Raw genomic sequence first — 16,056 nt, 5'->3', positions numbered from 1 at the left:
GTGAAGCTTGAATACAGGGTCTCTTTAAAACAGTTTTTCTAAACGGTAAGCAAAAATCAGTTCTTGAAACATAAAATTTGAATATTGAAAGGCGTTGCTGCACAGATTTATGAAGCAAATAAAAAAAAATAAAAAAATTCTTACAATTAGTCCTCCGTGAACGCCGCTGCCCCGAAGATTTGGTGCGTATTCAGCCAGATCTACAGATCGCAGCCACTCCATGACTCTGTGGTTGGACCACTGGACCACTTCTGACGGGGAGATATTATTCTGTCCAGGTGATAAAGACGCAGACATTAAGGGTTTTGGAAAGGAGTCAGAGCTAAGGATACAAGCCTTATTTCTTAAGTTCAACTTAAAAAAATAAATACATTTTGCAGGTTAATGTGCATTTTATATTTTTTTAAAACAGGTGCCTGCAAAAGTATTTTATTAGCAGATCGCGGCTGCAATTCCAAGCTTCTACACACCTTCCCTCCAGCTTTCAGCCCATGCCTCTGTACAGGCTGCCAGCTTGCAAACTGGAGGGAGTATGAATGGACTATGGGTGTACTGATCAGCACACTCGTGGCTCATTGAAATATCAAGTTCGTCTGCTGTAGTGAAATACAGGACTTGCCGTTTTCTCATTCGCAGATTCCTTTGAATGAATGACGCTGATTTTAAAATGTGACAACGGGTGCGGGAAGAGGAACCCCAGCACACTGTCATGGGGAAGGAGGGAGGTTGCGGAGCATTTTACATAATACACCCTCAGTAGAGGGGTAAACAGTTCCAGAGGTGGACTTAGCCTTTATATAAAGGAGGAGAAGTAATAATTAAAGCAATTTGCCAGCAAACATACAATTTACAATCATAGCTCTATTAAAGTGGCAGATTCTGAAGGACTGATGTCCAAAGGTCCGTGGAGCCTTGGTTGAGAAAGGCTAGTCTAATATAACAGTAAAGAAAACAGCAGAGGGTGCCGTCTAAGTGTAGTATATAGGAAAATAAATGAATACATTTAATATTACAATACACTGAATTTGAATTCATTCAGGCATAATAATAGATCTAAAAGATATTGTACAGAGTGTAACAGGTAGGGCCAGCTTTAGATTTACAAAAACTATGTAACACAAAGTCCAATCTAGACTAACAATTCAACTCGTATCCAATCAGACAGGCCCTCACACCAGTTAGCTGTTGGTAGATCTAAAGAGGTTGTACAGTCAGATTGTAATATGTATGGTGAGCTTAAATCGTGGATATGAAATGCCTATAATATGGAAAAAACATTAAAAAGACTATGCATTTCCCCCAAAAAGTAATACACCTATAATTTTTTTTAGCACCTGATTCAATTACTTATGGAGTATGCAGCTTCTTCAACTTTTAAATCATCACATATGTTCCAGTTTAAGTTGGTGCCGTGACTCTACCCCAGGTTTCCCCGTTTAAGGTCAGCTCCTTTCTCTTGCAGTGTCCTATGGAGCTGCTCTTGCATGCAGGGACTGGAATTGGTGTCTCCCTACACTATGTGCACCAGTAGGTAGGTGCATAACCTTGTAGCCTAGGATGGCAAGTCACTCCCCTCCTCCCCCCCCACTCCTATCTCCAAACCAACACACTGGCTCAAGACTGCACTGTCAGCTCATTCCCGTGAAGATGAGAAGCACCAATGAAAGTTATAAACTGTAAATTCAGTACTACAGTGCATACGGAAAGTATTCACATCGCTTCACTTTTTCCACATTTTATGTTACAACCTTCTTCCAAAATGGAATAAATTCATTATTTTCCCCAAAATTCTACAAACAATACCCCATAATGACGACATGAAACACGTTTGAAATCTTTGCAAATGATTAATGATAAAAAACAAAAAAATAAATAGTTTCATAGTTAGTAAGGTTGAATAAAGACACCAGTCCATCCAGTTCAACCTGAGTGAGTGTCTACAATTGCCCCTATCCCTGTACATTGCACACTCACATTGGTCCCTACCCTCAAGGAGCCCACAATCCAAGGTCCCCATTCATATACTAGGGCCAATTTTGGACAGAAGCTAATTAGCCTACCTGCATGTCTTTGGAGGGTGGGAGGAAACCGGAGTACCCGGAGGAAACCCACGTAGGCACAGGGAGAACATGCAAACTCCAGGCAGGTAGTGTCGTGGTTGGGATTCGAACCAGCGACCCTTTTTACTGCTAGGTGAGAGTGCTAACCACTACACCACTGTACCGCCCAAATCTCATGTACATAAGTATTCACAGCCTTTGCCATGGCACTCAAAATTGAGCTCAGGTGCCTCCTGATTCCACAGCTTTGCCTGTGGTAAATTCAGTTAATTGGACACGATTTGGAAAGACACACAAACCTTTGTCTACATAAGGTCCCACATTTAAACAGTGCATGTCGGAGCACAAACCAAGCCATGAAGTCCAAGTAATGGTCTGTAGATCTCCGAGACAGGATTGTATTGAGGCACAGATCTGGGGAAGGGTACAGAAAACTTTCTGCAGCATTGAAGGACCCAATGAGCACAGTGGCCTCCATCATTCGTAAATGGAAGAAGTTTGGAACCACCAGGACTCTTCTTAGAGTGGGCTGCCAATCCAAACTGAGCGAATGGGGGAGAAGGGACTTAGTCAGGGAGTTGGCCAAGAACCCGATGGTCACTCTGACAGAGCTCCAGTATTTCTCTGGAGAGATTAGAACCTTCCAGAAGAACCATTTCTGCAGTACTCTACCAATCAGGTCTGTATGGTAGAGTGGCCAGACGGAAGCCACTCAGTAAAAAGGCACATGACAGCCTACCCAAAGTTTGCCAAAAGGCACCTGAAGGACTCTCAGACCATGAGAAACAAAATTCTTTGGTCTGATGAAAGATTGAACTCTTTGGCCTGAATGGCAAGCGTCACGTCTGGAGGAAACCAGGCACCGCTCATCACCTGGCCAATACCATCCCTTCAGTGAAGCATCGTGGTGGCAGTGTCATGCTGTGGGCAGGCTTTTTAGTGGCAGGAACTGGGAGACTAGTCAGGATCGAGAGAAAGATGAATACAGCAATGTACAGAGACATCCTTGATGAAAACCTGCTCCAGAGCGCTCTGGACCTCAGACTGGGGCGAAGGTTCGTCTTCCAACAGTACACCGACCCTAACCACACAACGAAGATAACAAAGGAGTGGCTCTGGGACAACTCTGTGAATGTCCTTGAGTGGCCCAGCCAGAGCCTAGACTTGAACCTGATTGAACATCTCTGGAGAAATCTGAAAATGGCTGTGCACCGACGCTTCTCATCCAACCTGATAGAGCTTGAGAGATCCTGCAACGGACTGCCCAAAAATAGGTGTGCTAAACTTGTAGCATCATACTCAAAAAGACTTGAGGCAGTAATTGGTTTTAAAGGCACTTCAAAGTATTGAGCAAAGGCTGTGAATACTTACAATATGTATATGGGATTTATTTATTTTTTATAAATTTGCAAAGATTTCAAAACAAACTTCTTTCAAGTTGTCATTATTGGGTATTGTTGGTAGAACTTTGGAGGAAAACAATTGAATCCATTTTAGAATAAGGCTGTAACATAACAAAATGTGGAAACAGTGATGCGCTGTGAATACGTTCCAGATGCACTGTATGCATAGTTTTAGCAAATAGCTTACAGGAAAAGTTTATTTTCTTGTGCTCGCTGTGTTAACATTAAAAAAAAAAAGTCGGACAATTTAATTCTACTTCACTCATACCTCATCAGCAGGCCTCCGGCGCAGGCAGTTCGGGTTGAACTTATTTGCATGTAAAACATGAATGGCACATTTAATACTGAGATGGTGCATCTGGCTGGTCACTTTTAGGAACAGGAGATCATTCTAGAACACAGAACAGCAAAATATTACCAAACAGAAATGGGCTCATTTATCAACAAGCATACCCCTTTTATTTGTATAGCACCATCATTTACCATAGTACTTTACAGCAGTATAAATTAAACATACATAGATCGTGGACAATTGAAAATGAGAATAGCATAGCATATAGTATAGCGGCATAGCATCACAATAGCACAGAACATATGGTTTTGTTTTTGGTTCTTCCCGCCTGCCCCAGTGTCCCTTTAAAAAGTTATGAATGCCCATGGGTTGTCTTGTCCAGAATCGAGAGAGAGAGAGAGAGAGAGAGAGAGAGAGAGAGAGAGAGAGAGAGAGAGAGAGAGAGAGAGAGAGAGAGAGAGAGAGAGAGAGAGGAGAGAGGAGGAGAGAAAAGAAAGATGTTCCTGCATTGAAGGCATTTGGAGGGTCTAGTGATGTGTGGAATCTGTTATCTGTCAAAAACACTTCTAAAACAGAAACGCTCATGAATGCCGCAAAAGGCGCATAAACACAGCATGTAAAAGTGGTAAAATTGACATTTTTTAAGTCGGTTACTGGCTGTGACTTTCCAGCCTTCAGTGGAGGTTTTAAAACGTCCTTGGGGCCTGGTTACATTTCCAGTCGTGGGCGGTAAAAAAATAGGTGGTTGAGCTGCGTTGAAAATTTTTCTTGCATGAATGAATAAAATTTACCAGTAAAGTCCATTTGTTCCAAAGTTGAATGTTAAAAGCAAACAACATGTTTATGTACTTTCGAATTACATTTGTCAAGTACTGAGAAATACGGTACAAATTTTCATATGAATGTTCGTAAGTAAGCTCATTTGAATACCTACTAGTGTACTTCCACTTTAAGGGTATGGAAATTCCTCAAATTCTTATGCCGCGTACACACGACCGGACTTTCCGTCAGACTAGGTCCGACGGTCTTCCCGATGGAGTTCCGACCGAACAGACTTGCCCACACACAAATGGACCAATGTCGTACGACGGGACTAGAAAAGGAAGTTCAATAGCCAGTAGCCAACAGCTGCCCTTGTGTCGCATTTGGCCCGTCGGACCAGCATACAGACGAACGGTTTTCCCAATAAGAATTGATTCAGTCGGAAAGATTTAAAGCGTGTTCTATTTCTAGGTCCACTGGAACTTTTTGAAGAAAAATTATAGGAATATCCCACACACGATCGGAATATCCGACGGAATGATTCCATCGGACCTTTTCTGCCGGAAAGTCCGGTCCTGTGTACGCGGCATTAGTGTCCCCCTGTGCCTTCCTGTTTTGGTGACCCCCTCCTTTTTCTCATTTTTTCTGGTGTTCTAGTGATCAAAAATCTCCCACAAGTGGACACAGGCCGGAATGAATACCCAACAGGGGATCTATCTCCCCTCCACTGCATCCAAATCTAAAAATAAAAAAAACTGACTGTTGTTGAGTTTAATTAAAGTGCATATTTGTCTCTTGAAACAAATGCATGTTTCCCCTTTACAACCACATGTTTTATGCCCGAGTCTTAGCTCTTCATTTGCACTCTTGTGACTTTCTACCCATCAGCAGGCATAGGGGGGCTCAAAGCAATATAAAAAAAAAAAATAATTAAAAAAAAAAAAAAATAAAAAAAAAAGGGAGGAGGAGGGGGTGAAATCCAAACTAAGCTTTGCAGGAATAATGATTAAAGGAGAAGTACAGCCATAACTTGATTGGGTAAAGCCATTAGCTGACAGCGGGCTGAGGACAGATACAGCATCCACCTAGGTAAATATGATTCTGAAATAAAAAGTAAACCCATACTTCTCTTATAAAAGACGTGACCGCTTTCCATAGACAACTTTGCTGGAAGCACAGGGATTTTCCAACTATTCCCCTACAAGATGAAGAATTCCTATTGCTAGACTCTGGTTACTCCAAGACACAGCTGTTCCTTCTTAACTCAATCCATTTGACGTTAATAAATGTCATTTATATTTTGTCCAATGTGATATTAATAAAATTAAATCGGCCTCCGAGTCCACTTTAAATTCTGCTGGCACGACTTCAAGTTTATTTTGCAAGCTCGGAGAGAAGCATTTGAACTTCCTCTTTCACATTTTCTTGCCTGTATGAAGCTCGTTGATTGGATTACCACATGTCTATTTTAGCACTTAAGCCTTGACTTCCTCCCCCCCCCCTCCCCGGAGTGGTCCTGTCAGTGGACCAGGCCAGAGCACCTGTCCCCGGATCCCATCAGGAAAGGATCGCTTTCCGTCTCCAGTGCTCAGGTTCCTCATTACAGGTTGCCAGGCAAAATATTTACACTGGCAAGGACAGACCCCTACCGTGCCACAAATAGAACAGACACCCGTTTTCTTCTTCTTGGGCAGGGAATAGTGATAGAGGTCTGATTCTCACAGACTTGTTAAAAAATATGGGCAAAAATATCAGCTAATGGCTTTACCCAACAAAGTGTTGTAATTCCTAAATACAGAAGCACATATCAACCAATAAGAATGCATCTTGCACTGGGCCAACTATCTTATTTTTTTTAGAACGATGCAATATTATTTCAGTATCAAAATCATGCAAAAAGGTAGAACACTATACATATTTTGCAGCCTAAATAATTTCTAATTCATTGTTACCAATCATAAGGTTCACTTTAAAATTGTTGCATTTTAACCACCTTCAGACCGGACCATTTTGCTGGTAAATGACCAGAGGTCTTTTTACAATTTGGCACTGCGCTGCTTTAACTGGTAATTGCGCGGTCATGCAATGTTGTACACAAACAAAATTTGCGTCCTTATCTTCCCACAAATAGAGCTTTCTTTTGATGGTATTTGATTGCCTCTGCGATTTTTATTTTTTGCGATATAAACGTAAAAAGACCGCAAATTTTGAAAAAAAAATGATATTTTCTAGTTTTTGTTATTAGAAAAATCCAATAAACTCAATTTTAGTCATACATTTAGGCCAAAATGTATTCAGCCACATGTCTTTGGTAAAAAAAAAGTCAATAATTGTATATTTATTGGTTTGCGCAAAGGTTGTCACATCTACAAACTAAGGTACGTTTTCTGGAATTTACGCAGCTTTTAGTTTACGACTGCCTATCTCATTTCTTGAGGTGCTAAAATGGCAGGACAGTACAAAACCCCCCCAAATGACCCCATTTTGGAAAGTAGACACCCTAAGGAAATTGATAAGTGGCATGTTGAGCCCATTGAATATTTTATTTTTTTGCCTCAAGCGATTGAATAATGACAAAAAATAATTTTTTTTTTTTTTTTTTTTACACAAAGTTGTCACTAAATGATATATTGCTCACACATGCTATGGGCATATGTGAAATGACACCCCAAAATAAATTCTGCTGCTTCTCCTGAGTACGGGGATACCACATATGTGGGACTTTTTGGGAGCCTAGCCGCGTACGGGGCCCCGAAAACCAAGCACCGCCTTCAGGCTTTCTAAGGGCGTAAATTTTTGATTTCACTTCTCACTACCTATTACAGTTTTGAAGGCCATAAAATGCTAAGATGGCACAAAACCCCCACAAATGACCCCATTTTAGAAAGTAGACACCCCAAGCTATTTGCTGAGAGGCATTTTGAGTCCATGGAATATTTTATATTTTGCCACAAGTTGCGGGAAAATTACAAACTTTAATTTTTTTTTATTTTTTTTTCACAAAGTTGTCACTAAATGATATATTGCTCACACATGCTATGGGCATATGTGAAATGACACCCCAAAATAAATTCTGCTGCTTCTTCTGAGTATGGGGATACCACATATGTGGGACTTTTTGGGAGCCTAGCCACGTACGGGGCCCCGAAAACCAAGAACCGCCTTCAGGTTTTCTAAGGGCGTAAATATTTGACTTCACTCCTCACTACCTATTACAGTTTTGAAGGCCATAAAATGCCAAGAGGGCACAAAACCCCCACAAATGACCCCATTTTAGAAAGTAGACACCCCTAAATTTAGGGGTACACTAGTGAGACTAGGTAATAAATGGCGGGTGCCCTGAAACTATATAAAAAAATAACTAACCAACCAGCGTCACCTGTAACAGTTATATGGTGATCACTGGTGAAAGGGTTAACTAGGGGGCAATCAGGGGGCTTTATGCGGTAGTATATGGGGGTCCCTGGCGCTATAAAAAGCTGCGGCGAACCTAAATACCTACCTGCCTAACTAGCGTCACCTGTGAAACTAATACAGTGATCAGAAAAACGATCGCTTATTAGACTGGGTTCACACTGGAGCGATGCAGGAACGCCACGAATCCGCGGCGGGTTCCCGCATCACATGCCTCCCGGCGGCAGTTCACACTGCCCTATGCGAACTGCTGGGAGTGTCAGTGAAATGTTAATGACACCCCCAGATCAGTTCGCATATCGCAGTGCGATCTGCAAACTCGGATCGCATGGTGTGAACACCCATGCGATCCGATTCTGCTGCGGACCAAAAAAAGGGTCCCGTGCGAGTTTGCGGCGGGTGCGACACGAATTCAGCCATACTATCTGTATGGCTGAACTCGAATCGCACAGAGATCGGATGTGATTTGCACTGCAGTGCGGTGCGAATCACATCCGTTCTCATAAACCGCTGCAATGTGAACCCAGCCTTAGTGACACTGGCGACGGGGGGTGATCACGGGGTTAAACCTTTATTGGGGGGGTTAGGGGGGTACCTTAGAACTAAAGGGGGCTAACCCTAACTGCCCTAACAGTTATTACAGTCACAAATGACACCCGCCGGGTGATCAGGGGGTTAAACCTTTATTAGGTAATAAATGGCGGGTGCCCTGAAACTATAAAAAAATAACTAACCAACCAGTGTCACCTGTAACAGTTATATGGTGATCACTGGTGAAAGGGTTAACTAGGGGGCAATCAGGGGGCTTTATGCGGTAGTATATGGGGGTCCCTGGCGCTATAAAAAGCTGCGGCGAACCTAAATACCTACCTGCCTAACTAGCGTCACCTGTGACACTAATACAGCGATCAGAAAAACGATCGCTTATTAGGCTGGGTTCACACTGGAGCGATGCGGGAACGCCATGAATCCGCGGCGGGTTCCCGCATCGCATGCCTCCCGGCGGCAGTTCACACTGCCCTATGCGAACTGCTGGGAGTGTCAGTGAAATGTTAATGACACCCCCAGATCAGTTCGCATATCGCAGTGCGATCTGCAAACTCGGATCGCATGGTGTGAACACCCATGCGATCCGATTCTGCTGCGGGCCAAAAAAAGGGTCCCGTGCGAATTTGCGGCGGGTGCGGCGGGTGCGGCGGGTGCGACACGAATTCAGCCATACTATCTGTATGGCTGAACTCGAATCGCACAGAGATCGGATGTGATTTGCACTGCAGTGCGGTGCGAATCACATTCGTTCTCATAAACCGCTGCAATGTGAACCCAGCCTTAGTGACACTGGCGACGGGGGGTGATCACGGGGTTAAACCTTTATTGGGGGGGTTAGGGGGGCACATTAGAACTAAAGGGGGCTAACCCTAACTGCCCTAACAGTTATTACAGTCACAAATGACACCAATGCAAAAAAAAAAAAGCAATTGGTGTCACTGTGACTGGGGGGGCAGGGGTAATTGGGGGGTGATCGGGGGGTAAAGGGGGGGTGTGAGTGTGCCTGGCATGTTCTACTGTGTAGTGTAGTGCTTGTGCAACTCACCGATGCTCTCTCCTCGGTGCCGGAACGAAAAATACCGACACGGAGGAGAGAATACATCACTTCCTCTCCTGTGTTTACATTACAGGAGAGGAAATGATGTCACGGGACATTTTCATTCGTCGGGAGCGATCGCGAGGGGGTGGCCATGAATGAATGGCCGTCCCCTCGTCCGGGATCGCTCCCGAACGAATACCGACCGCCGCAGGCACCGGGCGGGGGCCCGATCGGGCCCCCGACCGGCGGGCAGGCAAGGACGTACATGTAAGCCCTTATGCCTGCCCGTGACATTCTGTCGACGTACATCGTCGTGCGGCGGTCGGCAAGTGGTTAAAGTGAAACTGTATTTTACCCATGTAGCTGAAATAAATAAATAAAAACCCTTTAAATTAAACTTATGTGGGAAGCGCAGTGGCTACGCGTTTTTTTTTTAAAGTAGAATTTTATTTTCATACACAACAAAGAAAAACAAGAAAAACAAAAAATAAAAAACACAAACAGAAAACTGTATATGGAGCGAACATCGCTCAAACCATTGCGCAATCTGGTAATCTGGTATACATGTAATGGATATGTGACACATTAAAGGTTAAATGTCTATTCTGCTTAATTGGAACTGATCAATGAACAAAGGGCTCCACACTTAGTCTTTCAAGGAGACGGTGGTATGGTACTTTTGGAGCTGACCCAAGAGCCCCAAATCTTAAGGAATTTTTTTGGGCATCCTCCGGCTTCATATGTCAACTTATATAATTTTATTGCATGGTTAACGGTAGTGATCCAAGAAGCTATAGTGGGTGAGGATTGAGACTTCCAGTGGATGTGGCTACGTGGTTAGCACTTCCACTTAGCAGCACTGGGGTTGTTGGTTCAAATCCCAACCACGGTGCTACCTGCATGGAGTTTGCATCTTCTCCCTGTGCCTCGGTGGGTTTCCTTCCACACTCCATGTTTGGAGGAGGAATGCTGCTTATGACCCCAAGAACACCATCCCCACAGTCAAACATTGAGGTGGAAACATTATGCTTTGGGGTGTTTTTCTGCCAAGGGGACAGAACAACTTCACTGTATCAAAAGGGACGATGGACGGGACCATGTACCATCAAAATTTTGGGTGAGAAACTCCTTCCCTCAGCCAGGGCATTGAAAATGGGTCGTGGATGGATATTCCTGCATGATAATAACCCAAATGACACAGCCAAGCAAAAAAGGAGCAGCTCAATAAGAAGCACACTAAGGTCGTGGAGTGGCCTAGCCAGTCTCCAGACCTTAGACCCCTTTCACACTGAAGCGCTGGTCGTTTTTGAGGTGCTTTAGCAGCGCGACAACGCAACCTTAAAAAAAAAAATTCCAAAAAACATCAGTTTTGGAGGTGCTTTTGAAGCACTTTTCAATGGGCAGGGGCATTTTTGGAGTGTTTTTTTTACAGAACTCCAAACCTGCCCCAAAGATGCTGCTTGCAGGATTTTTTCTAACATCCCGCAAGCGCACCGCCCGAGTGTGAAAGCACTCATGCAAATGAATGGGAGGCAGTTTTCAGAGGCTATTTCTAGTGCTAAAACGCCTGAAAACTGCCTCACTGTGACAGGGGTCTTAATCCCATAGAAAATATGTGGAGAGAGCTGAAGGTTCGAGTTACCGAGCATCAGCCTGGAAACCTTAATAACTTGGAGAGGATCTGCAAAGAGGAGTGGGACCAAATCCCTCCTGAGATGTGTGCAAACCTGGTGGCCAACTACAAGAAACGTCTGACCTCTAATTGACAAGGGTTTTGCCACCAAGTACTAAGTCATGTTTTGCGAAGGGGTCAAGAACTTATTTCACTCATTAAAATGCAAATCAATGAATAACTTTTTTGAAATACATTTTTCAGGATATTTTTGTTGATATTCTGTCTCTTACTGTTAAAATAATCCCACCATTAAAATTATAGACTAATCATTTTTTGGCAGTGGGCAAATGTACAAAACCAGGTTATCAAATACTTTTCTCCCTCACTGTAATATATATAAGCCCAGTCTATTGTTTACATGCGCCCCCCCAATAGGGGGCATCATCACACAGGCAGAGCTCACAGTACTCCAGCAATGACACCTTGTGGTGGAGAGAAGAGAACTTTTTCAGGGTGGGTGATAACATAAAAACCCAAATCCTCCAAGAATGAGCAGATCTTTTAACAATTAAGGTTCACCTGAGGATCAGATACATCCAAAGCCAGCAACCTCTAACATTTGTCTGAAAACAGAATATAACCCAGTCAGCTTACCACAGTTAAGTACTGTAGCATTCTTCCATCCACGCGAGCATCATGGAACTGATCCTTGTATTGCGGCAGTCCAATATCATCGAGCCACCCTGTTGATATAAAAAGGAAGCCTCACTAACCCATGGAAACACCCATTATACTCAAAATTTTATTGTCTATACAAGACCTAAGGCACTTACGCGTCACCCACACATGGTCTAGTTGCCCTGATTTGTCCTCCTTTTTTGTGTTGATGGAATTCATAGCTAGCTGAAGTTTCTTTCTGTGCAAGGGATGCTTGATGCCGAGTTCCTTTATTAAGAAAAAAAATACTGTAAGAATTCCTTTTATGTGGCTATAATTCTGGTCATATATCAGGCTTATTATGCACAGTATATTATGTGAAATATATTACCACTTATTTTTCATTATAATTACATGGAAAGTATAGAGTACTTTCAGTGGGCATATTGAGTCGACTTATTGTTGCTTTGGTTGTTCCCATAAATCATGAACTCATATTAAAAAAAATGTAAAAATGTAAAAAAAAAATAATAATAAAAAAAAAAAGATATACCGTATTTGCCGGTGTAGGCGACCCGGCATATAAGACGACCCCCTAATCTTACAGGACAAAAACGCTTTTAAAACTGTACTTACCGTATAAGACGACCCGGCTTTCGATGCTTCATATTTCATATATGGCCAATTTTGTTTACATGTAAAAGGTAGTCTTATACGTCGGAAAATACGGTAATAAAAAAAACGTACCTGTCTTGCTGTGCATGCTTCCAACCTTTGCCGTTTTGTAGAGCTAAACTGGCCAAAGATTCTTCAGCATCCAACACACGTCTAACATTTATAGATTCCTGCATCCTCCACCATGCACTGTGGGTCCACCTTCTACGTCACTGCTGTGTCCCTGCAGAGCTGTAGTAGAAACCACAGCATGCAGATGGGAATGCAAACATCCGACACACCCAGAGTGCTGGATGCAGAAGATTCCTTGGCTGCCGCAGCTCTGCAAGCCATGGCGACAGTATTGTGTTTTTGCGGCTAGCTATCTGTCACTATATCTAAGCAACCCCTGCACAAATTTAGATGAGGGCAAGTGTCATGTGTACAAGACTAACCCGCTAGAACACCCAGGTCAGCCCTCTCAGCCATTGGCTAAGAGCGCTGATTGGGAGCCGATCGGCAGACTTTTTCGCTACTTTTTTTGTCAGACCAACGCCAGTACACATGGGCTGAATGTTGGCCGGTTTCTATTGAACTGGACAATGCCACCCAACATTCGGCCCTATGTACTAGGCTTTATGTTCTCCTGGTGATCAATCTTCCGTAAACATAAATATCTGTGAAACTTATTTACATTACATTCCTTCTAAATGGTACTCTCTCACCTTCTCGAGGCTCTGAGGTGTGGCGGTTAGTAACGTATGACCTGAATTCACCCATTGTCTTGCAAATATGACGTACTGTCCCAGACCAAAGTCTTCCAGCCAGTTGCAGACCTGCTCATTACTCCACTGAGCAAAAGGAGCGTTATAATCACTGCCAATACAAAGCATAAACGTGTTGATTAGTGTAGGAATACCACAGATGAAAGCAAAAATTTGCCTCAACTTTGAATATTGAAAAATGTTAATATAAATTCCATCTAAAGGCCCACATTGGTTTCTCTCTTTATAGTTCTGTACTGTTGTCACTTTTATGCAGAGTACATCATGCAAAATGCCAGAATCGACGAATCTCAAGCCGAAATTAAGATCGCCGGGAGAAATATGAACAACCTGAGATATGTAGATGATACCACACTAATGGCAGAAAGTAAAAAAGAGCTAAATAGTCCATTAATGAAGGTGAAATACAATGGCGCAAGAGCTGGCCTGAAATTGAGCATTAAGAAAACCAAGATTGTGGCAACTAGTCCCATTACTCCTTGGCAAATAGTAGAAGAAGTCATGGAAAAAGTGACAGATTTTATCTTCCTAGGCTCCATGATCACAGCAGACTATGACTGTAGCCATGAAATTAAGAGACACTTGCTTCTATGAAGGAAAGCAATAGCAAACCAGGACTACATCTTAAAAAGCAGACATCACCCACCAACAAAGTGTCATACAGTCAAAGCTATGGTATTCCCAGTAGTAAGGTTGGACCATAAGAAAGGCTGACTGCCGAAGAATAAATGCATTTGAACTATGGCGTTGGGGAAGACTATTGAAAGTCCCTTGGATGGCAAGAAGATCAAACCAGTCAGTCAAACAGGCAGGACAGATACTAAAGATGAAACTCAAATACTTTGGCCACCTAATACGAAGAGGAGACTCATTGGAAAAGACCCTGATGCTGGAAAAACATGGATGGAAAAAAGAGAAGCGGATGACAGAAAACAAGATGAATAGATAGCATCATCGAAACAAGGAACATGAAGTGAAGCAAGCTCCGGGAGGCAGTGGAGGACAGAAAAGCCTGGCGCGCTATGGTCCATGAGGTCACAGAGTCAGACATGACTTAACGACTGAACAACTGTTGTAAATGCAAAGCAAAATTCTTTAAATTTGAAACTACATTTTTATACTTTTTTTGCAGGCTTATTAATTTTAGGTGAAAAGAAAAATACCCAGAATTTTCCTACTGCATTAAGGCAAAGCTATCCACAGGTTTGGACACGCCGTATCATTGACAGACACGTGCAGTTCTATCTGTAAAGGAAATAGCAGGTTGTTGTTCAAAAGCTCAGCAAGCCTATAGGTTTGCTTAATACCCCACATTCAGAAAACATCTAGTATTCTTTTTAAATGATGCAAGATGTTCTGTGAATAGAGGTGGCACAAATAGTCCCAATCTCTCCTCCTTCAACATCTTGCATAGCATGAAAAGAATATGAGACATTTTCTGAATGGAGAAGGTGCAGAGGGAGTGATCCCTTATCACCTTTGTACTTGATGAAGAAGTGTCTCAGCACTGGACATTGGGGCTGAAATAAAGGTTTTCTCAACCACACACTTCATTAGTGGCAATTTAATTTTACAGTGCAAATGTCCAAAACTGTTTTTGGTCTGAGGTTTCTGGATAGTGCCTGCGCCATGCCTTTATTTGTTTTTATGGATTGGCATGTACATACAATACCCTTTTCTCTTTGGGGAAATGCAACTCCTGCTCTCACACTACAGTGCCATGTACCTGGTATAGAAGGGTAATGGCTACACCCCTCATCATGGACACCCTTACACAGACTTTTATTGCTGAAGAATAGTGGGGGCATAAAAATAAAAAAATCAGCCCAACTGCTGTAATAGGAAGTTGGAGCCAAGAGGTTGTTAGCCTATCTTAAAGTATATCTATTTCTGTGACTTCAATTGGGCTTTAAAAGCAGACCTTCACTCTCCCCACCCACTTTCTATCATCCACCCTTTCCCTGACAACCATAATTGTATTTATTTACGGTTTATGTTTTTAGGGTGAGCACATCACGTATTTTCGCCTAGGAGAAAATGACATATGTATTACTCACAGACTCCCGGGATATACATGTCATGCATCACAGGAGGCCATTGGGTATTCTAGTGTGCACAGACTGTGCTATGAAGGGAATCAAGCTTTTGTTTAATGGTTTTTGCAGCCAGGCCCCTGATGACGTGCAACAAGAACCCAAAACAAAAAAAAAAAAACTGTTGGCCCCCTAAAGATGTCCCAGAAAATGATGGCACGGGACCCTATGTACTGCAGAGGAGAAGCAGATTCCTGAAGAACACCAATGGGTGTATTCACCAATTTGTATTTGGTGAATAACCCAGCGAAAAGGTATCGGGGAAGGGAAACAGAGTGTTCAAATGTAATGAACTGTGGTTGCCTCAATATACATTATATCAGAGCAAACCCAAAGCAAGGTTTTTAAATGGCAAGCACTGATAAAATCATTTAATTTAATCTGATGTCAATCAAATCTAAAAAGGAAAAAAAAAAAAAAAAACTTGCTAGCAGGTCAGATCATTTTGGTAGAGAAGACTTTTGATGGTTCTTCTCCCAGAAAACTCCTTCGCATGATAGCACATTTTGCGTAAACTGTCTGCAGTGCATGCACGGGTCCGCATACAGCAGTCCCAGCCCATTCCCAGCATCTGCACAATGTCATGTATTGATCTAGATTCTGGGATGATATACCTCCAGCTCGTATGCAAGGGATTTACATCAGTGGTCTCTCAACACCAAAGAGAGGAGAGGGCTGAGCAATGGGGAGACTTGAAGAGGACAGGCAGTGGACTGAGTGACAAGGAGAAGTG

General features: G+C 42.7%; 1 protein-coding gene across 15 annotated transcripts in view; it reads right to left on the bottom strand.

The window, feature by feature from the left end:
* PPFIBP2 (PPFIB scaffold protein 2) overlaps positions 1–16,056 on the bottom strand; it is a 358,545-nt gene that overhangs the window by 25,917 nt on the left and 316,572 nt on the right. For all 15 annotated transcript variants that reach the window (XM_077460920.1, XM_077460921.1, XM_077460924.1 and 12 more), the window contains 5 exons: positions 13,171–13,321; positions 11,968–12,079; positions 11,789–11,877; positions 3,732–3,854; positions 145–270 (listed from right to left, as the gene is read on the bottom strand). In XM_077460920.1, the coding sequence (XP_077317046.1) occupies positions 145–270; positions 3,732–3,854; positions 11,789–11,877; positions 11,968–12,079; positions 13,171–13,321 (601 nt within the window). The remainder of the gene's footprint in view (positions 1–144; positions 271–3,731; positions 3,855–11,788; positions 11,878–11,967; positions 12,080–13,170; positions 13,322–16,056) is intronic.

This window comes from Lithobates pipiens, unplaced genomic scaffold, assembly GCF_037356315.1.
Source record: "Lithobates pipiens isolate NorthernLeopardFrog02 unplaced genomic scaffold, aLitPip1_a1.2 Scaffold_10, whole genome shotgun sequence".
NCBI lineage: Eukaryota > Metazoa > Chordata > Amphibia > Anura > Ranidae > Lithobates > Lithobates pipiens.
This window is presented reverse-complemented; position numbering and strand designations above follow the sequence as displayed.